General features: G+C 54.6%; 7 protein-coding genes across 7 annotated transcripts; 3 read left to right on the top strand and 4 right to left on the bottom strand.

The window, feature by feature from the left end:
• Positions 1-149: 149 nt before the first annotated feature.
• Positions 150-2,552, bottom strand: CTHT_0070780 (uncharacterized protein; the record flags this gene model as incomplete). Its single annotated transcript, XM_006697290.1, has 7 exons — positions 150-679; positions 750-764; positions 826-959; positions 1,800-1,875; positions 1,934-2,233; positions 2,294-2,411; positions 2,484-2,552. The coding sequence occupies 7 exons, from the start codon at positions 2,550-2,552 to the stop codon at positions 150-152; spliced, it is 1,242 nt and encodes a 413-aa protein (XP_006697353.1).
• Positions 2,553-3,407: 855 nt separating this feature from the next.
• Positions 3,408-4,344, top strand: CTHT_0070770 (enoyl-CoA hydratase-like protein; the record flags this gene model as incomplete). The annotated part of the gene is made up of 2 exons (XM_006697289.1): positions 3,408-3,555; positions 3,614-4,344. 2 exons carry the CDS (start codon positions 3,408-3,410, stop codon positions 4,342-4,344), a joined length of 879 nt encoding a protein of 292 aa, XP_006697352.1.
• A 1,392-nt stretch (positions 4,345-5,736) lies between these two features.
• CTHT_0070760 (SH3 domain-containing protein) lies at positions 5,737-7,575 on the bottom strand (the record flags this gene model as incomplete). The annotated part of the gene is made up of 3 exons (XM_006697288.1): positions 5,737-5,927; positions 6,026-7,418; positions 7,486-7,575. The coding sequence occupies 3 exons, from the start codon at positions 7,573-7,575 to the stop codon at positions 5,737-5,739; spliced, it is 1,674 nt and encodes a 557-aa protein (XP_006697351.1).
• A 1,232-nt stretch (positions 7,576-8,807) lies between these two features.
• CTHT_0070750 (putative lysis of subvacuolar cytoplasm to vacuole targeted bodies protein) lies at positions 8,808-10,957 on the bottom strand (the record flags this gene model as incomplete). The annotated part of the gene is made up of 3 exons (XM_006697287.1): positions 8,808-9,195; positions 9,251-10,647; positions 10,721-10,957. 3 exons carry the CDS (start codon positions 10,955-10,957, stop codon positions 8,808-8,810), a joined length of 2,022 nt encoding a protein of 673 aa, XP_006697350.1.
• A 1,829-nt stretch (positions 10,958-12,786) lies between these two features.
• On the top strand, positions 12,787-14,190 carry CTHT_0070740 (uncharacterized protein; the record flags this gene model as incomplete). The annotated part of the gene is made up of 1 exon (XM_006697286.1): positions 12,787-14,190. One exon carries the CDS (start codon positions 12,787-12,789, stop codon positions 14,188-14,190), a length of 1,404 nt encoding a protein of 467 aa, XP_006697349.1.
• A 999-nt stretch (positions 14,191-15,189) lies between these two features.
• CTHT_0070730 (uncharacterized protein) lies at positions 15,190-17,858 on the top strand (the record flags this gene model as incomplete). Its single annotated transcript, XM_006697285.1, has 3 exons — positions 15,190-16,414; positions 16,484-17,430; positions 17,508-17,858. 3 exons carry the CDS (start codon positions 15,190-15,192, stop codon positions 17,856-17,858), a joined length of 2,523 nt encoding a protein of 840 aa, XP_006697348.1.
• Positions 17,859-18,760: 902 nt separating this feature from the next.
• Positions 18,761-21,311, bottom strand: CTHT_0070720 (putative actin cross-linking protein; the record flags this gene model as incomplete). Its single annotated transcript, XM_006697284.1, has 3 exons — positions 18,761-19,652; positions 19,701-20,680; positions 20,760-21,311. 3 exons carry the CDS (start codon positions 21,309-21,311, stop codon positions 18,761-18,763), a joined length of 2,424 nt encoding a protein of 807 aa, XP_006697347.1.
• Between the last annotated feature and the right edge of the window lie 146 nt (positions 21,312-21,457).

Below are 21,457 nucleotides of genomic sequence, written 5' to 3'. Positions count from 1 at the left end.
GATCTTGGAAATCTGGCGCGGAGTTGTACCACCATGCGAACCCATTCTGGATTTGTCAATATGTCAAGCAGTTGAGGAATGCAGGATGAACACGCAGATATATGATGTCCCCAGTAGTCAACAGCGTAGGTGAACAGAGGTTTCTCAAGTCATTCACGTGCCTCCTCATATGTCTTGACAGGTCCACCTGAAAAGTCCTCAAACAAGAGGTATGATATGCAGGTCTTTCCGATATTGAGGTGGGCGTTCGGAAACCACTGGGCCAAAGTTTCCTGGAAATATTCCTGAACTGTATAGTGGCTAAGTCGAGTAATCTCGCTTTCTTTGTCGATGGTAACGAGCCCGAAACATGTCGAAAGCATGCTTTCGGCATCAGGAATTGCGGCTTCATCAAGCTCGTTCTCACAATCCTTGACAGCCCATGCATACTGAACCTCTATCGTTTTCAGAGGACGTTTGGCGCATATGATCCAGGATAGCACATGGTTGACAAGCTCCTTGTGATCTGCCGGTTGCCCATCGATTCGCTCCATTGCGTCGTCATATGCCTGGCGTAATAGGGCACGCTTTGGCTCCTTTTCCCGAGAGTTGTTTCGAAGCTTGTTCAGTGCTTCGCAGATGCGCTTTACGCTAACTTTATCCTTCAAGGACTCGAAAAAAAAGGTGGGCGAGTAGGAACCTGATTATGTAAAATCAGCATATTCTCAGTAGAATCAACAACCCATGGGCCATAGAACACTGTAACTTACATGCCATCTGCGACACTGACGATGCAGCTGATGATCTCATATTGGAGGTCCGGGTAGTTTGAGACCACGCACATACTGAACATGCGATTACGCAGGTATTGCTCGACGTCATCCTTTTGGGCTACGATCTCAAGGCAGGAATGTCCGTTAAAGGCTTCCACAATATCAGGTAAAGGGCGGGATGTGGCCAGGAGGTTGACATTAGTTCCTCTGGATTGAAGGCGCAGTAATACTTTAATGAAGTTGGAACGAACATTGTCCCTCATTTGGTAGGTCTTCGCACGACTCACTCAAATCGCAAGAGGTTTCTCTGACGAGGTGTCTAGGCAGCAGCTAAGCTCTGATAGGAGGTGAGTATGCGCGGGGTGGTTCGTGTGGTTCCAAACTTGAAGCTTTGAGCTTTGGATATCTAAGGATAGGCTTTATGACTTGCCAATATGTTACCAATACCTGGGACTCCAGGTCTCGACCTTGAAAGAGTGGTCCATTACCCCTAAGTTTGGGCCTTCAAGCGATTGATGAATAGTGTTCGGTTTTTTAGTGTTCCAACTTCATGCGCTCTTTTTCATGCTCTCAGCTGAAAAATCTATCAACAGTTTCGCAGAATGTCAGAATCGCTTTTGCCCGACCAGCATCACGTTATCAGTAAAACAAAGAGTGCAGAAGATATCGTAAATGCCTATAACCATATCCTGCCATTGCTCTAGCCCTAGTAGGCGCCAGCCAGAAAGGCAAAGATTAGGCCGCGGCTGTCGTAGGTCTACCTCACGGCAGCCCGGCAATTACAAGGGGTGTAGGGTCAAATTAGGTCCGGTACTCCGTACGCATATAGCGTAGAGCATTGTCCCAAGCATCAGTCTTTCTGATTCCCCCGGGCCAACCCCATCTGATCACCATCCATTATGTAGAAACCAGGTTGTGTTTGTGTCATCAATACATTGAAGAAAAGCACCATCCCACCCTTCTATTGCAAATACGTTGCTGCTTGGCTGCCAGTCCCATCATGCATTCACCTCTCATTTAAGGTTGAAGGAAAGAATATGCTCTCACGACCTGCCGTAGCGCGCCTTGCCGATGGTGAAGGGCACATAGCGGTACTTGATCATGTGCTGGATTTGCTTCCTCACTTGAAAGGGATCAGTAACCTTGCGGAGGAGACAAAAACAAAAAATGAGGGAACCTACTGGTCAGGATGAACAGCATAAACCAATACATAACCAAGACAGGCCAGAAAACAGGGATATTGAAGATCTCAAACCAGCTGCAGGCGAAGGAAATGGCGATGGCGCGGGTGGCAGCGTGCCAGAACTTGAACTCGGGAAGGCGGCGGATGAAGGGGCGGAACTCCTCATCCTGCTTGGTCGGGAGCGTGCCAATAGTGCCATCTTCCATGTCATTGTCGAGTGCGTCGTTTGACGGGTCGAACTTGGGCTGCAGGAAGGCGAGGAACAGGTTCAAGAGGTAAATGCCCAGGGCGTAGGCGACTGCCGTGGGATGTTAGCGCGATGCTCCGCTGTCTAAGAGGCATGGTCCCGGGGACGCACCGATGTACCAGCCTTGCGCGATGAACACGCGCAGGAAGAAGATGATGAGGAAAGCAGCTGTGCCGAGCCAGCGGTAGAGCACGTACGGCGTGCTACGGTCGAGGAGGGCTTGGTATTGCTGCGGCAGTCGGTTAATCTTGTACATAACCTTCTTTCGACATCAAAATAGTGTGCGCCTGGTTATACACACCCTCTGTAACTTGTTAGTGTGTGTGGTGAAGACCCCAAACGGAGTCGTCGGCTCGTCGACGGCGTCCATGTTGGCGATAGTTTGCAGCGATCGGTTTGCGGATGAGTTGGGTAACCGGCTGAAGCCTGCTTATTATTGACAAGAGCGATCGGCGAGAGCGATGAGAGTGGGCGAATCGACAACAGCGACGGAGGACCTAAGTACGACTGGCACGTTGCGCGTCGCGATCAAGGGGCGATTCAATCTGTGCTGGATGGATGAAACCGTCCAGGATTCAAGGTGCGGCGCGGTTGTTGGCGCCCAGTGTCAACTGTCAAGAACGCTGGGGTCCTGGATGAATGGCACAGCCACACTTCAGGGGGTGGGATTTTGTAAATTTCTTGGCGTGGCGGTGCTAAGCTGTTCCAGGCTTGGCATGGGGCTGGCCGCGGGGCTCTTGTGAGGCGAGATGTTTCATATCTAGTCTCCTGCTGTCCGGATCTTGGCGTGACGTCGTGAGCCGAAAGCTTCTTACAAGGAGCTGCCCACAGCGTAAAGAGACATTGTTTTGGTGTCCTTGAGGCGCTATTTTGAACGATAAGCTGAATCATAAGCATTTTCCTGAAAAATCCCCCAATTCCTCGAAATATCGTCAACAAAAACCAATAAGCTAGCTGAGTGCAGGAAGGATGACAACCTCAATGGCAGCTAGCACAAGCCCGAGTCGCAGCTGACAGGGGCACTCTTAAACCGAGGATAACCAGCAGCCGATATGATAAGCAGTGGAGTGCCGCCGTTGCTCGCTCTCAGCTACAGCTTCTCATTCCTCTCCCATTCACATACTTCGCACCGGCAACTTGGCTCAGCAGCTTGACTAGCCAGCCAGCTCGACTACCTACTTAGCCCAACTCGACGGCGCCATTGTTCCAAACCACAACCTTCACAATGTCGGCCCGTCTCTTCGGCAGCGTCCGGGTGGCCTCTCGCTTCCAGCCGAGTGCCCTGCCCCGCGTCGCCCGCAGCTTCTCGACGTCAGCCTGCCGCAGCTACGAGTTCATTGAGGTGTCAGAGCCCCGGCCGGGCGTTGGCCTAGGTGCGTTCTGTTTTCAGCTTCAGCATCCTTCTTTGCTTCTTCTGCTAACCCCCCAAAGTCAAGCTCAACCGCCCCAAGGCCCTGAACGCCCTCTGCTCTCCTTTGATCGACGAGCTGAATACCGCGCTGCGCGCCTTCCAAGCATCCCCGACCGTGGCGGCCGTCGTCCTGACGGGCTCTGAGCGCGCCTTCGCCGCCGGCGCCGACATCAAGGAGATGGCCCCCTTGACCTTCAGCGAGGCATATACCAAGTCCTTCATCGAGTCCTGGTCCGACCTGACGACTGCCCTCAAGAAGCCGCTAATTGCGGCCGTCGCAGGCCACGCCCTGGGTGGCGGTTGCGAGCTGGCGCTAATGGCTGACATTCTGTACTGCACGGCGAACGCAAACTTCGGTCAGCCCGAGATAAAGCTGGGCGTGATTCCCGGTGCGGGCGGCACCCAGCGGCTGACTCGGGCTGTGGGCAAGGCGCGCGCGATGGATCTGATTCTTACGGGCCGCAGCTTCTCGGGTGAGGATGCTGAGCGGTGGGGTGTTGCTGCGAAGGTGTTCCCGGACTATGAGGCGCTGCTAGAAGGTGCTCTTAGCACGGCTGAAACGATCGCTGGGTACTCCAAGGTCGCTGTACAGGCGGCCAAGGAGGCGGTTAACAAGAGCCAGGATCTGGCACTGCGCGATGGTGTTGAGTATGAGAGGCGCGTGTTCCACTCGCTGTTTGGTACGAATGACCAGAAGATTGGTATGAAGGCCTTCGCGGAGAAGAAGAAGCCTGAGTGGACACACTCTTAATGTATATTTAGATCGAGTGTTACGGCTGTCATGAGTAATGAAGTGTTTCAATAGAGCGGGATATTCAGCATTATGCTCCATCCTGTCACAGTATCTAGCCTTGTATGTACCTTTCATCCCGAACATTAACAGCACTTCCCAGACATTCTTCCATCCCATTACGACTTCTCCCCAACAACCCTAACGTACGGCGCCGGAAACAGCCCCTGATGACCCATATACCATCCATGGAACCACTCCCCATTCACATCCTCCACTTCCGTGATATCTGCACCCCGAGGGAACATCAGCTCATCCTGCACCCCAGCAGCAGGTATCCACGCCCATCCTGCAACCACCCGCATTCCCACTCCCCCCTCAGGAGGGAACGCCGTCTCAACCAGTCCATCAATCGCACCCCTTGGTATATTGTACGACGCACTTGATGCAGATACATCAACCGTCATCAACCGTCTAACATGCCTCTTTGTCCCAGACGGATCGACCCAGGTGCAAAGCTGCACCCCATTTACTACAACCTGTCTGCTCCCTGTTTCTTGCTCACTTGATCCCGAAACGGGTAGCTTAAGAGGTTCGACCCTCAGCCTCCTCCCGCCAACCAGTTCCCGCATAATAACTCGCTCCCACGAGGCACTGTCTGTCTGGCTAAACCCCACAACAACCATTCTATGCCCGCTGGGGCACCGCCTCCAGCCAGATGGGCCATTCTCTCGAGAGATTGTGCCGCTGCTGATCAGGGAGTGGTAGCAGGGTGTGCAGAGGTTGTAGGAATAGGATCCATAGGGAGTGATAGATGTGATAGATCCTTCAGAGGAGGCTGTTGTTATAGGGGAGGTTGTTGAGAAAACGCGGCAAGACGGGCAGTGGAAGTGTCGCTCTGCAAGGGGGATAGGAGAAGAGCATTTTATACAGGGGGTCGCTGACGCGATGCGCTGTAAGGGGATATGGAGTGTGGGGAAGATCTCAGCAACAGAACCGCCGCCGCTGACGGGGCTTTTTGGGGAGGTAGGCGACGTGGGAGTCTGAACCTGGCCAAGCGCGTATGAAACGGCCGTCAATGGATGCGAGCATACCTCTCCCCGTCCCACGCACGTCCCGCAAAACCCCCACTCCCCGTCATTGCAAGTCTCACAGCGCCAGAAACATGAGTTCGCCCAGGCTGAGCAGCGGGAGCAGAAAAGGCCTATTTGCAACCTCACGCTCCCACTGCCATTCCCGGTCCCTGAACCGGATATTCGTAGCCACCTCCTCCCAACCAACCTATGCGGAGGGGGAATCTCCAGTCCCGTTTTCGCCTTCTGCCTCTCCCATCTCGCAAGAGCGGCTGTACCGAACCCAAACCAGTGCTGACATCCCTTGCCACGGCGCCAGCAGTCGAGACAGATGGACCATTCACCTCCGTCTGGGGGATTGCATTTCGGACAGTAGTAATGCAGCTCGTTTTGGATGGATGGGCGGGAGCAAGTTGAACAGGGCAGACTGGTCGGAGGCTCTCTCTGGGACAAAGGGAGGGAAGTTCGACGTTGCTGAGGCTGAGGCAGGGGTTGGGTTTGGGATTGGCGGCGGAAGAAGAATGAGAGGGGCTGGAGATGAGGTGAAGGGGTTAGGGTTGGGGTTACGGAACCTGAGGCGGTCGAGCCGTGACGGGAGTGGCTTTGGGGGATAGAGCTGGCGCTTTCACTTTGGCGATGGCGATGACGGGTTTCGGGGGAGGGATCTCGGGAGGGCAAGGGACCGGGGACGCTTAGCCTGTCGCCAGGGATAGCACCGGTTCGAGAGCTGAATGAGGAGGTCCTACTGCCGGATGAAGCAGGAGCTGTAGTTGTGGTTGGTGATCCTGAACTACGACCGTCACTACCTCTTGTTGATGACGAATCCCTCGTGCCGGTTTCACTCCTAGCGCGCTCTGGTACCCTCCCTTCTAGTTGCACAGGAGGAATGGTCGCGCTTCGACCGGCACTTGATGCCCTTCTCCTGCGGACGGTCGTCGGATCGGGAACTTCGAGTAGTGCACTGGCTGATGCTGATGCCGACGGAGGGTAGCGTGCTCTATCATCGACGCTGGTCACGCTCGGGGCACGAGAGTGGGATGATGTGTGACCTGCCATGGAGTGTCTGCTTGTTGGGCGAGCGGATGGGTCCCGATTCCGGGATGCTGATCGAGGGGGTGCGGTTGACCTGTCCCGCTCCCTATTCCTCTCCCTCTCCCGATCTTGGTCTCTCTCCCCTTCCCTGTCCCTATCAGGATCTCTCTCCCTCCCCCTTTCCCTCTCGGAGCCCATCGTCGGGGCCCGCGACGTACTCCTCGCCCTCTGCTCCCTTTGCCTTCTTGCCTTCTCTCGCTGCCGCCTCCTATACGCCTCGGTAATCTTTCGGCTCAACTCATCATTCGTCGACAAATCGATATTATCCAAATCAATCCCATCCAACAGCCCCTCCTCCTGGATCTGCCTTGCAAACTCCTCAATCTCCCTCTCAATATCCGACGGCGTCATCTCCCCTCCCTCCAAAGAAATCAGGCTCCTCAACGAAGCCTGATGCTCAATCTGCCTCCTTTGCTGCTCACCTGTGGCCGCAGCAGCCGCATTCTCCGCCCTTGTATCCCTCGGCCTCTCCCTTCTCCCAGAAGGGGAAGAAGACGACCCCTGCAAAGCCCTCTCCGTCGCCTCCCTCAGACTAACCGCCCTCACCTCGTCAATCAACCTCCTCTCCTCTTCATCTCTCCTCGCCTCCTCCTCACTCCGATCCTCAAATTTTAGTCTCCTCATCACCCTCTCCCCCCTCGTATACCTCCTATCCATCTCCCTTTTTCTCCTCTTCGCTCTTTCCCTTCTCAGGGTACAGGCCCAAAAACATATCCAATAACGTCTGCACCCTAGCATCGTGCCGGGTGTCGCGTACTGCTTCCCTGCAGGAGGGGCATGTGTAGACCGGGGTTCCCGGGGGAGGGGGGGGCCGGGAAGGGATTCGATGCGGTCAGCTTGAAAACGGAACCATTCTTTAAGGCAGGCGCCGCAGAATGTGTGCAGGCAGTCGAGGAGGGTTAGGGGATTGTGAAGGAGGTCGGTACAGATCTTGAGATAAATAGGTTAGCTTTCTGTTTAGTCTCAAGGGGAGGGATTGAGTGAGGAGGGGGCTTACTGAGCACGTGAGTTCGGTCTCGAGGCTCACCACGGGAGCTGGTGCCGTTGATATAGATTGTGAGGTTGTTTGCTCTGATGGCTCAGCCATTGTTGCGCCACGGTTGACCTTGTGTAAAAACTTAAAAAGGTTCGAGGGCGAGTATGTCCACTGGTGACAGGATGACAAGGTTACGACGGGTTGATGAGGGGGGCAAGTGTGAGGCTCCGTTGAAAACTTGAGGGAGTCGAAAGACAAGATCAATGAATAATCCGCAGTTCTTGACCTCAACTCGAACGGTGAGAGGCCTGGCGGGTATATCTGTTGTAAAGCCACACCGCTAGCTCACTCTTCAGCCTTACCTCTAAGCTCGGGTGAAGCCCGCACACTAAGATCTGACGAACCACTGGCTTCATAAGATCCACCCTTTTAGTCCCGTTCTTTGCGCTGGTGCAACGTCGCCGCAACCTTGCTGTACACACCTCCACCCACACAGACAGCTACAATGAGTCTGAATGTAAGTAAGAGCGTGTTGATAACAGCCATAGCAAAGAGGCTGGGCAAGACGTTCACCGTCGCCGGCCAATTCGGTGTTTGATATGGGTTGCAGAAGCATGAAGCGGGGAGCTAGGAACGAGACTGCTTGCTGCTCATCCCCGATCAGGTGCAGGGCATTCAGCCCAGCCCCTGGGACATTCCCCGCCAAAAGCGGGGGTGGGGCGCAGGGCCAGGCAGAGGAAAAGCTTGGCTAATAATGAGCGGATGAATGTTCTGACTCCTGACTGGACGACAGGGAGGGTGATGATAACAGGTCAGGAAGTTGTCCTGTCTCTGTCTTGTCTTATTCTCACTGGTGCATGTGACCGGCTCGTGTTGCGAGCTGTTACCAAGGCATGATTCACCACAAGCTGGGTAATGATGCTCTATATCATGATATTGCCAAGCTAACAGCTACTGGCTAGACTATGTAATTGTGTACTCCGAGAAGATTCTCCGAGTACGCATGTTCCTGCCATTCCTTCGATTGATTCGAGTATCAAGATCACTGCTATTAAGTACGACAGTTGCTCATCCCCAGTGCATACGGTACATCCGTAGTATGTACTTGCATCCCCAATCGATCCCCAACTCCACCTCTGTCATCATGAGTGCGTCCACGTCTTGTATCTGTAATGTAGTGTATGCAAGCAATCCCAATTCTGAAAGACACCGCCATCATGCGTCTTCTAAAGATCATCCCAAAAAACTCCAAGCGCCGCCGGCCATACCATTCCTCAATCCAATCATGAAACGCAACGTCGATCCTAATCTTAGACAAATAAACAAAAATACAGCCCAAGATATTACATATCCTCCTTCCTCACCATCTCATCGCCACCTTCCCACTCACGGCACCAGCCCCACCACGTACGCTCAACGCAAGTCTGCGACGGCTCGGGCACCTTTGTTGGGGTCGGGTCGACCTCTTCCCACTCCTTACAGACGCCATACCACGTGCGCTCAACACACGTCGAGGATGCTGGGGGCTCCTCGGTCGTGGTCGGTGTAGATGTGGTCGTGGGCACGGCTGGGGGAGGGGTAATGGTTGAATCGAGCGGGCGTGTGGTCGTGATGGTCGAGGCGGCAGTTGTCGTCGTCTCGTCGTAGCAGCCCCAGAAGCGACCAGGTGTCAGACAGGTCGTGCTGGTGGTCGTTTCGGTCGTGGTCTTGTCTTTGCAGCCAAACCAGCCCCTGGTTATTGTCAGTTTATATATACTTTTATCGTTATAGAATTTTGACAACTTACGGAGTATGACAAGTCGTCGTCGTCGTCGTCGTCGTCGTCGTCGTCGTCGTCGTAGTAGTAGTAGTAGTAGGCGGCTTGGTTACCTCCCCCGTCGTAGTCGTCTCATCCAGACAACCCCACCAACCCGGCGTTTTGCACGTCTCCGTGCGAGTCCGCGTCTTCGTGGCCATGCTCGTGGAGCTGGAGCGAGTCGTCGTCTCGGTGCCGTTGCTCTCATACATCTTCCAGCTGCCGCAGTCCCTGCACTCGGGCGTGGGCTTGCACTCGGGCACCGTGTCGTACTTCATAATCACATCCTGGATCACCGCCCGGATCTTGTGCGTGCCAATGCCCACACGCCAGCCCTTGTCGCCGACAGTATCGTACACGCACTCCATGCCGGTATGGCAGGTTGTCTCCATGGCATAACCGCCGAACGAGCATGACGCGGTTGCCCCGTTGCAGGTGCCCATGTACACTGGGTCGGCTGTATGCCCGAAGTGGAATGCGCCAGTGTAGTTGCGCATCTGAGGATGGTTGGGGTCAGCACCGGGAGGAACCGGGAGACCCAGACGGCTGGCCGGGAGCGCCTCAGGCACCGCCTGGAAGGTCACGACCGGCACACCATATGTGAGACCCAGAAACGAGCTGACCGCGCCGCCAAGTGAGTGACCAGTAATCCAGACGTTGGAGTTTGGGTATAGCTCAGTCACATTCGAGTACAGCTCACGCGCTGCCTGGTAGTAGCGGTTCTCTTGCCTCAGCGCTTCGCGAACGCACGTGTTGTTGCATGTGTAAGTGCCCGTGGCGCAGTCACACACTTGCCGCCAAGTCCAGGGACCCTGCTGGGCACAGCAGCAGCTGAAAAAGAGGTTGTCGTTCACCTTGTCATTAGTACTGGTGCCGTCGCCATCAAAGACGGCAAGTGATGTGCCCTTGAGACCAATGACAATAGTCGAATTTGTTTCATCGGCAAAGACATGGCCGCGCAGACCGTCACTCTGCCAGCCGAAGTCTACACTGCGGTTGAAGCCGCTTCCGACATCCTCCCAATCGGCCTCATTCGGAGTCTGAACGTAGGCATCGGCCGACATGTACGCCAGGCTCAAGATGGTCTCCTTGTCGGTGACGTTCGGGCCAGGGACGGTATCAAGACGCCATGCCGACGGCGACATCACTGACACATAGCCCCGTTGGCGGGCCTCGGCCACCATGGGGTCGACCACGCTGGGTCTCCGGTCCGCCAAGCGCTGAATCTGTACGCTGTTGCTACGGGCGCGAAGCGGCCCGATCGGCATGGCGTCATAGCCATCTTCCGCTTTCAGCCATAGTGTTTGGGCATAGGACTTTGGGATATCAAGCTTGCGGTGGAGCCCTGGATGTTTGTAAGTGCCGTGGTGGAAGATGTGACGGAGAGTCTGCCGAGGTGCACCGTTAGTTTAGGTCGTCATTGCATGAGCATGACTGTCGCGTGTGGAATGTGCCACTTACAAAGACGTGCTCGGCGGGAGCGGGGGGCTCTGGCATCAACGGCGGGATGGCTGGCGCATCGATGGGCAGGACAGCTTGGGCATCTGCTCTACCATTGCTATTGCCAGCTGCCACCGCTGCCGCGGGCAGAAAGGGAGCCGAAAGGGCGAGGACCGAAGTCCAGAGGCGGTGGGCGGTGACTCGACGGGCAGAGGCACACGTCGTCGTCGCACCGCCCTCGCTGCTCGTCGCGACCATGCCAGGCGTTGTCGTCGTCGTCAATTCAAAGTTCGTGCCTCGGAGACACAGAGGATAAGGATGTGGTAAGTGAAACAAGAGGGAAAGGTGTTGCTGTCGACAGGTTCAGGTGCCTATCTCGACGAGGTGAGAGGTAAAGAAGGCGGAAGAGCCGAGTGGCTTGCGCATTCCGGGTGTGCGACAAGTGTGCCAGCCTGCCAGGCGGGTGGCTCACTGTACGGCCGGTCACCGGTCACCGGATGGTCCAATGGTCAGGGCGCCGTCCAGATGACGCTGCAGGTCCTTGGCTTGGCTGGCCTGCGCCCTGCTTGCTGATGGGACTCCGCAGGCCATTATTGTGTCCAATGAAGTGCCGGCTTATCGAGCTCTTATCTCTTATCAGCTGTGTCGATAAGGCAAGCGGACCCTGCGGGTCCCGCTACATGCAGAAAAGCGGGTCAGTTACCCACAGCGAGCGGCACCTTAACAACGCAACCCCGGAATAGTGGGTCGGCTAGACGTCACATTGATCGGAGATCCCCTGTTCCGCCCTTCTGTCGGGATGTCGTGTCTTGACTGCGGATTGACAACACCTCTATTCTTCTTCGTCATCTCTGCAGCCTCTCACCGCCGGGGCAGACCAGCCTTGAATACTTCTGCGTAAGTTTTAATATCGTTTTGCATTTTGAATTCTCCAATGATGGGTAGATACGTGCCTGATCCCGGGATTTTTTTCAGTGATTCTCAAGCTGGTACCATCAAAGTCCGAGATTCGTCGACGAAATGAGCTCGAGCTTTGGGCAGCTCTACATGTGTTGCTCAGACATCGGCCCGCGATGAGACCTCAAGTTTTTTTAACTGCTAGCCAGTCCTCTTAAATATATGAGCTCAGAACCTACCTTCAAGTTGTAGCTGGCTTTGGCACTTCTGCTGACTGGTGGAAAGACAATCTTGCAGGACTTTACTCGCACAACGCAATAAGAGGGCTTACGAAATTTTAGACAAAGATGACAAGATTTTTGGCTCTTGATCATTGATTTAAAGTCCGTCTCATGGATCTTGTAGGCAGCCAAGTGCGCGGCATGATGGACACGGAGTATCGTCCAAATAACTTCATCACGGGGTGTTCCGTCCATCCCACCAACGGCTCCAAAACAAATCTATTGTGGAGTATTTCTGTCTTCCTCAACCCGTGCAATGGTGGTAGACACGAGTGATATCAACAGATAGATTTCAAGTGCAATGCTCGCGGCACCCAATGAGGGGGATCGCGAGCCAAAGGTCGCGTCTCTGCCTAACTCTTCATCTTACACAGTCCACAGCAGACCAACCTCTTGAAAAAAAAAGTTTTCATTCACAAAGAGTTTCCAGGTTCATTGCTGCGCTGAACTACCACTCAACAAAAAAAGAAGAGATGAAATTCTCTCAAGCGTTTAGTCCAAAACGGAACTTAGATCTGCCAAGAGATGGAAAAAGCAACTGGGCCCGACGATTCGGGCTTGGTCCCGGGCCAGGGTCGGGGGAGGGAATACTTTCCGGATGCTGTCCAACCTGCCGGGTCTCGGGACCACACACGAAGATAGAGTCCTTGATTGGACGTTCGCAACTTGAGTGGCGTCCGGAGTGGGCATCGAGAGCATCTGGGTCAGGGCAGAATAGCAAAACAAGGCAAACCAACAGGAAGGTGGCGCCGGCTCGTTAGACGACGAGGATGCTCATCTCCATGCTCCACATGCTACTACAAAACGCGGTGCGGCCCGCTACAGGCAGTTGAAAAGATGGAGCCAGCGTGGTTCGCTTCTCTCCCCTTTCCCCGGGGGATTTAACCTCATCGATATTGGAGAGCCACAATGACAACCAAACCGACGGTACGAAATACCGGGGAAAACTTCTACCTTGTCGCTCCCCGGGTGAAGAGAATGGCAAGCCTGACCCGGGATGACGAAGTCGGAAAACTTCCTGAGATCCTATTCAACCGAACTCCTAACCTTCTCATCAGGCTCCTAACCATTCCTGAGATCCCCCCAGTGTACATCCCTGGATCAACTCTGGAGGACCAACACCCAACAGCGTCATCCTCCAATACCCCCTCCAAAACGAACCTCTCCCACCTCCCTACTGAACTCCACCTCCTCATCGTCTCCCTCCTCACCCCCAGCATCGAAGACATCCTCTCCCTAGCTCTCACCTGCCGCTACTTCTGGACCATCTGCTGGGCCCCAATCCACACGCACTTCGCCAACCGTGCCCTGGGGCTCTGGGCGCGCGATCAGCCGATCATCTGTGCGGGAGAGTTCGTTGAGGTCGAGGACTTCCCTCCAGAATGCTTCACAAAGCAAGAGATTGATTCCCTGCGTGCGCGCAAGATCATCATCCACCCGAGCCACAGACGTGTGCGGTTTCCGAAGTTTATGATGTTTCATTTCAAGGAGGAGGAGGACTTTCAGAAGGAGAAAGTGGTTGATTTGAGGAGGGAGAGTTTGTTTGCAATTGCGAGTGTGGCCAGGAGGGGGAGAAAGGAGAGGGATGGGGAGCACCACGATAAAGATCCGGCGTTTCGTCTGGCGCAGAAGTACCTTGTCGTCGATGACAAGACGTACTTTGCACCCGGGGAGAAGTGGATGTTGAGGAACTGGACGACGAAGGAGTTTGTCCGCGCTGAAGCGCTCGCGATTGAACAGCAAGTGGACCTAGATCGGGCTGAATCTGAGTCTGAGCTCGAGCTCGGCTTTCAGCATACAGCAACGCCCTCGGACACAGACTCAGATACCCAAGTAGAGACTGAGTCCGAGACTGAGCCCGACGAACCTAATTCAGGCACTGATACAGATCTGGGTTCATGCACTCAAGCAGAGACTGAATCCAGTGAACCAGTCAGAGTGACCGAGACAGATAAAGATACAGATACCCCAACAGAAATTGAAACGAAAGCTGAGAGCGGAACAGCAAGGATAGACAGGTTAGACACTTATCCATGGAGTCTTGGGCATGCCGTTCTCTCGCGCATTTGCTGGACAACCTGGCCTGGTGGGGGACTGCCTACGAAACGGTTGCCTTTGCACCTGCGCAGGGGCGTGTGGGCGGGGCACAGGTTTGACATCACGACTTGGAGGAGACATGTGAGTGAGGCACAGAGGAAGAACACTTTTAAGGATGAGGATGAGAAAGGAGAAGAGGTTGAGTGGAAGGATGTGAGTGATGAGGTAAGAAAGGAGATGGACGAGTTTTTGGAGATGCTTTATGGGGAAAATTAAAGAGAGATTTTGTAGATATTGTGTTGGATCATAACTACAGTCTTATATTGATACCCGTGTGGGATTGAAATAGCTCGGTGTTTTTGGAGATCTCATGGTCTCAATCAGCAGCTGTTGTTGATCTCGCATTCCATCAAGGCTTCCAAGGAAAGCAAGGATGAAACGCATCCTAATGTGACGTCATGCAGATTAGACCACAGTCTCTCGGCTTAGGGACTATGCGGATCAGTCCAAAGGGGCTTCTCCAAGGAAGCTAGGTAACTTTCCTGTGATCATGGAAGATGGACCAACGGAGATGCAACAAAAGCTCAATGTTCACAACATTCAGTCGAGACCCCCCCCCGCTCCAAAAAAAAAAAAAAGATGAGATGGTTTTTGGTTGGGATGGAAGAACCCCGAGGGGTGGCTGGTGGAGTTGTGGAGCTAGTGCTCCTACACAGTGCGATTAGCAAGATGCCCGCAGTTGGGCCGCCGCGCGTCGCGAAAGGACACTGTGCACTACGGCAGTCATCGTGGCAGCATCAACACCTGAGCTTTCATCGCATGGCTCGCTGTTGTCTGAAATCTCGAAGATAAACAATAATCCAGCCAGAAACTTGGTGAGCCAATCGATCCAGACGCCCCGGGGGTCAACTTCGGACATTGTTGTCTTACGATCTAACGGGTCCTGTCTGACCTGCCTGAGCTGGCCGCATTGTCTACCCCTCGTTGTCCACCTCGTTGTCCTTGACCGGCCCAAGTGGCTGTTCCTCTCCTCCCGGCCCCGGCCTGCCCCGCTGTTTCAAGATCGTCTGGTTCTGTGACGACTGAACCTGGCGCTGGCGTGTGCTTCATGCGCCCGACGTGCGGCCGAGCAACACCCTAAGGTACGATGGCAAATGGGGTCATGGTCCCGCAAATCACCCTTATTGTCCCTCTGCCCTGTTCTCGAACTGTTCGCTGTGTCGTTTACCATACACCTTTTGATACCACCAATCTATTTTATCCCTAGCCACTGACATGCTCTCCAGCCTCTTCCCTCGCTCCGCGATGCCAACGCCCTCCAGCGGGCGTCCCAGCCTGCTGCGATCAGTCCAATCGTTCCGCGTCGAGCGCTCCTCGTCACCACCCTCCCGAACCCGCAGCAAAACAACCGGTATAATGGACAGCAAAAGCTCCCTACATTCTGCCATCGAGAAGACCGACGGCAGCCCCGAAGGCCTAGACACCTTTGAAAGCCGGCCCGACAAAGACCCCGTCGAAGACGCTCCCCGCGTTTCTGTAGACCTAGACGACCTCCCCATCGAGCTGATCACCCTCATTGACCGCTTTATTGACTCCCTCTCTGCCCCTATCCATCCGCATCCACCTAATATTGATAATTTGTCCCGCATGTTCCAAGACTTCTATGCGACTGCTTCCTCACACATCCAAACACATCTCGACAGCCTTGCGACCCTGCAAAAGCGCGACTCGTCTCAACCCCCTCCCCCTCAATCTAGTTCAACCCCACGTCCTTCGCTCCTCCCCTTTAGCGTTGGACGAGACCGCTCCGCTAGCAAACAGGAGCCCCCAGAACAGCCGCTCCTCACTCAAGAGGAGCTCGCGGAGCAAAAACGCTTGCGCCGAGCGCGTGAACAACAAAAGGCTCACTTGGAGGAGGCTGTCGAGAGGAGGCTGTGTGAGGGGATTTATGCCAAGATTTATCGCCATCGGAGTACTCAAGACGAGGCGCAGGATGCGAAACTCAGGTCGAAAACGGCAGCCTTGGCCGTGGTGGGAATTGGGTTAGGGGATTTGGGTGTTCAGATTGACCCCCCATCACCTGGCAGTGGAGAAGAATGGGGAGAGGGGAAGGATAGGGCTGCCGAAGTGAGGGAGTGGCTTGAGGGAGCGAGGAAGGAGTTGGTGCTCATGACCCAGGCGAGGTATCCCCTGGGGAAGCTGGAGCATTTGAAGAGGGCACATAAGAGGATATTGGACACGCTGGCGCATTTCCATCCGTCTTCATCGGCGGATGAGTTAATGCCTATGCTGATCTACGCGCTGGTTACAATGCCGCCTGAGCAATTGCATGTGGTCAGCGACGCGGCGTTTGTGAGGCGTTTTCGCTGGGAGCAGAAGCTTGTTGGAGAAGCGGCGTATTGCCTCACAAACCTCGAAGCGGCGATTAGCTTCCTCGAGACTGTTGACCTGTCAACTCTCAGGGAGGATGAAACTCCCACAGGACCGCTGAACAAACCGGGTATATCACAAACGCAGCTGAGAGGTGAAACCTTTCCCCCAGCGTTCTCAACCCCCACGAAAGCAACAGACCTACACTCCGTCGCGGAGGCGAGCCTAACCGCTGCATTGGAACAACAACAACAGCTCCCTCAACAACCCCCTCCAGCTACAGGCCTACACTCACAATTCCAACACTTCCGCTCCGCCCGTCGTTTATCTGACCTCCCTGCGCAGGCGCTCAATGCAGCTAGTGACGCTGTCTGGTCGACGGCCGATCAAGGGTTAAAAACGATTGGGATGTCCTTGGGGGGTGGATATAAGTTCCTCGTGGGGAAACTTCGTGGCACCGGAGGGGAGGCTTTTGCTTCTCAGGGGGCTGCTGGGTCTGGGAGTGCCGGTGGGGGATCGATGCCGACTATTCCGATCCCCAGGACGCTAGATGATGCGAGGAGGTTGTTGGGGACTCCACTGCCGCCGATTGTAAAGGAGGAACAGCAAGCACAACAAGGACAGGCTGGAGGGTCGAACTTATTGGGACTGATTTCGGGGACAGCGAGGAGGATGACTCCGTCGGAGCCGGGGTCGAGGGAGAGGAGTGTGGAAAGCCAACGAGGGACTACTGATGGCTCTGGAGCTGTTGGGATGGCAGAGGGGACGTCGAGCGTGACTGCTACTGGTGCTTCATCTACAGCCACGGCGACCAGTCCCTCAACGGCTGCCTCGACTGTAACCTCCCCGCCAGCAGCCCCTTCACCTGCCCCCAGCAACACCAGCAACACCAGCAGCACCGTGATCGACTCTGTTCGTAATCTGGGCAGCACACTAAACCCCATTGGGAGGATATCAGCTGCTGCTGGGTTGGTCAGGGGGTTCACTGGTAGGGCCAGCCCAGCGCCTGCTGCTTCGCCTGCCGCGCTATCTGCTCCACTGGCAAGGGAGCCGAAAGAAGCGGCTGCATCGAGCGGGAACGGTAGTCTGGCTGTTGGCAGTAGGGCTGAGAGGTCCGTGAGTGTTGATAGTGGGGGTCCGACTATGGTAAGTTTTAACCTAATCCCTATTTTTCTTTTTTTTTGTCCCTTTCCCTCGACTGGCTAATATCCCTGTCTGCGCAGCCGTTTCCTGATTTGCCTCCTATAATTCCACTTGACTCACCAGAACCACAACCATTACCTCTATCTGTTCCTCCTGATGCTGGAACCTCCCTCACTGCTGCTGTCACCGGCACTGCCAACGAAAGCTCAGACTCCGAGAGCAACGTCACATGTAACGCCCCTGTTGTTAACCATATATCGATTCCAAGCGCGCAAATATCCCCTCCAATTCGACGTTTTCTTACGCTGAATGATCCCTCCGATCTTCGACTGCGTGACGTGGCCGAGTTGTTGAGGGATTACCAGCGTTTGGCGAAAGCACTGGGCGAGATGGGTGTCTTTACACAGCCAGGACTCCAGGATCAGAGCTAGACATAAAAGAATGAAAACTCTTACACTCAGTCATTACCCTCTTAAGTCTCCATTCCTGGCGGCTATCAACTTCTCCCCTTCATCTCGGGAGCTCGCTTTGTTTTTGTCTTTGGTCATGTCTGGCTTGTGGTCACGTAGATTGGCTGGTGCGATGACTGTCAGGGTTAAAGTTTGGAGGGCTGGCCGTTTGGGTTCTTAAGTGATGCATATTGCTGATGAGTTTTTATCGTGACGTGGACTTATTTTGGCTAGGTTGGGTTGAAGCGTAGACTCGGTACAGGGTTAATAGGTCGGGGACAATGGGAATAGATAGTGCTCCTGCGGGCATTGATCCATCCAGGAGAGCATACCACGTCTCTAAACGACTTATCGTCGGCTTCACCATCTGCTCCCCTCCTCTATGCATCTGGGACGTGTGTGTCTCAATCATCTGTTCCTTCATTTAACTACGTCCATCAGTCATGTCAGTAGGTGGTGGACATCCCCCGCGTTCCCTCAACACCCACTCCCCTTTGCTGGGGCAGGGGCGTCTAGCCTGTCTGTCTACATTCTAGCAATCACATAATTACATTGCAAGAAGGAGGGTCCAAGAAAAAGGAAGAGACCCAAACCAGCCACGCTATGCTAACTAAGCACGACCTATTAGACAGTGATATATGAAGAATGAATGGCCCAGTAAGGAATCCCAAGAAGAAGGTAGAGTGAAAAAAAAAAAAGAGAATAGGTAGAAGTTTTTAAAAAGTATGCCAGGATGCCGCCGCGGGTATCTCGCTCGCAGAGCGGAAGCCACCAATCTACCAACCAGTCTTCATCCAACCAACCATCCGTTCAGCCAACCGAGCGCAAACAACCCTTTTTTCCCAGTCCAATCCAACAACAACCCCAATCCCCCTTCAATTTGATCAATGTAACCCATTAAGTTTGGCCGACCCCGTCGACAGCCTCTTCGTCGGACTCACCCTCCCACTCGCCACGCTATTCCGCTTACTATCATCGCGATACCCGCTCAAGTCGACCTCTCCGCCCATCATGCTCTCCATAAAAGCAATGTAATCGTATTGCGGCATCCCACGGTCGTCCTTCATATCCGGGCCCTTGTGAGGCGGCATGATCTCGACAAGCTTCTCGATGACATCGTCCGGCACGAGCGAGTGGCGTAGGTCCATCTCGGTGACATACGGCTTGCCGTCAGCGACCTCGCGGAAGCTCTGGAAAACTTGCTCGGCTGTATTTTGGTCCTCGGTTACGTCCACCATGAAGCGGATGAACTGCTCGAAGGTGACGCGGTCCTTGCCGTTGGAGGTCTGGATGAAGTAGTCATGGGTTTCTTCCTCCGTAAAGACCAAGCCGAGGGAGGCGAGGGCTGCGCTAAATTCGATTTCGGACAGGGTGTTTGTGTCGTCGCGGTCGAAGTGCCGGAAGACAGACTCGAACTCTTCGAGCTGGATGGGGGTTAGGTTGGTCATGTTGCGCGCGACCATCTGGTTCTCGAGGAAGGAGAGCTTCTTTTGCACGGAGGATTTGACGAGGGAGAGCTCGTAACAGAGCTCATCGTACGTGTAGGTCGTGAAGTCGTTTTCTTCGATGTTGGCTTCTTGGCACTTGGCGTCGACGGCTGCGATGGTTTCGAGGTAGGCATCCAGTGGTGGAATGTTCTCAGCGAGTTTGCGCACGTGGTGCAGCTGGTCCTCAATATCACCCTCGAGACCCGAGATGGCCAACTGTATTGTGTTGAGAGCAAGAGCGAAATCATTGGCCTTATCGGCGAAAGACTTACGCAGGGCGTTTTTGATGCTACAAAGGTCAGTATATCATTTCAATTCCGGATCTGGTCTCACGTACTCCCTGATAGTTTCGTTGATAAGTTGGCCCCTGGCCATTTCGGCCTTGGTGAGGTTGCTCCATTCCCGGTCGAGCACCTCCAGCCTTAGTTCAGCTGGTGGCTCGTACGGCTTGAGCCTGTATGTACCAAGCTTGGTCTTGATGTTGCCCAACAATGTGGCCAGCTCGCTCTTCTCGGCAACCCATTCACGCTTCTTGCCCTTCTTGTAGGCGCCGAACTCAAAGAGCTGGGCCTTAGCATCGGCATAAGTTCCCTCGAACTTGGCCTCGCGCCAGGCCTGAATCTGCTCGCGAATGGCTTTAAGCAGGGCAGCCATACGGCGCTCATAGGCATGCTGCATGTCCCAAGCACCGCGCATATTGTTAACGAACTTTTCGACGCGGCGGCCGGCGTTCTCAACCTGCTCCATCTTGGAGAAGGCGTGGAACCAGTAGGCAATGTACGTCATGAGCGAGCGCTCATCAGGCTTGGCAACGTCGCAAACATCCTCAACATCGAGCAGCTTTGGGATGCCAATTTCCTTGTGGGCGAGGTCGAAGGCAAGCTGCATGTTACCGCGGTGATCGGACTTGTCGAGGGCGTCATAGTCGATCAAGTCTGGGCGGTGAATATCGAGCAGGGCGCAGAAGGCCAGACCGTCATTCCAGCTGGTGCTGAAGTCACGTACATCGACCTCGTCATAACAGGCGGTCTTTCGCTGACACCATAGCAGAAGACCTTCTTTGGCTGTCATGCCCTCCTCATTAATGTCACTGATGGTGAAACGCAGAATGAGAGTCCAGATGAGACCCAGAATGATCTTGCGGTTGCCATCGACGACATCCTCAGCGCCAATATTGGTCATCTGGATACCGCGAGACTTGATGAAGTTAAGGGCGAGGTTGGCATTCTCGAAGCACTGCACGCGCAGTTTGGGCTTGGCGGCATAGCGGCCTAGGGATTCTCCCGAGAGGCACTCGAGGAGGTGAATGAGAAGGACCTTTACCGGGGAAGGGGGCGAGAGCGTTAGCCAGGGATGGATGGGACGACAACGAGCACGAATGAAGGGCACCACGTACGCCATCGCATAAATCGCGGACCAGGTCCTTGACCTCCTTGCCACGGACTTCGAGCTTGGTGTTGACCCATTTGGTGAAGGTCTTCTGCTGGACAGTGATCCAGTGCTGCTGCTCGTGGTACGACATCGTGTTTGTCTCCGTGTCCTTCGGCGGCTTGCTCTGTTTCAGGAGCGCGGGCGCGGGGATGTCGGTGTAGATGTGCACTCTAGCGTCGGTCAGGCACTGGTCGAGCTGCTGTCGCCATCGGCTTCGAGAAAGGCTACGGGTGCGGAAGCTCCTGGGCGGTCTCGATGCGGACGGCGCTCTGGTAAGTCTCGTCGATGACGATCGGGACAGACGGCAAGCGTCAGATAGAGACAGAGACGGCGGTTGGCACTCAGTCAGGTACCGGACTCTGGTGGACGCGAATGTGGTCTTGTTGACTTCACAGAGTGGTGACGGCAGCTGCACATTGTCCAGCGGCGTTTTGAATGGAATCCTCGCGCGCATCTCCAGGGCCTGCCCAGTGTGTCCACCCCCGCTCCACCCATGTTGCACTGTGTCGATAGCCATCGCGCTAGCCAGGGCCAACTGTGCCACTACTGTGGACTGACAGCTGCGAGCTCGGCACTTGACCCCGATATCGATAAGCTCTTGGTGCTGCCCCTTTTTGTCCTCGACACCCAATCCCAGAGCAGCTCTGCGCCCAGCCAGAGCTC

Source organism: Thermochaetoides thermophila (genome assembly GCF_000221225.1).
Source record: "Thermochaetoides thermophila DSM 1495 unplaced genomic scaffold scf7180000011822, whole genome shotgun sequence".
In the NCBI taxonomy this organism is placed as follows: domain Eukaryota; kingdom Fungi; phylum Ascomycota; class Sordariomycetes; order Sordariales; family Chaetomiaceae; genus Thermochaetoides; species Thermochaetoides thermophila.
The sequence above is the reverse complement of the archived record's forward strand: the minus strand, read 5'-3'. Positions and strand labels throughout refer to the sequence as shown.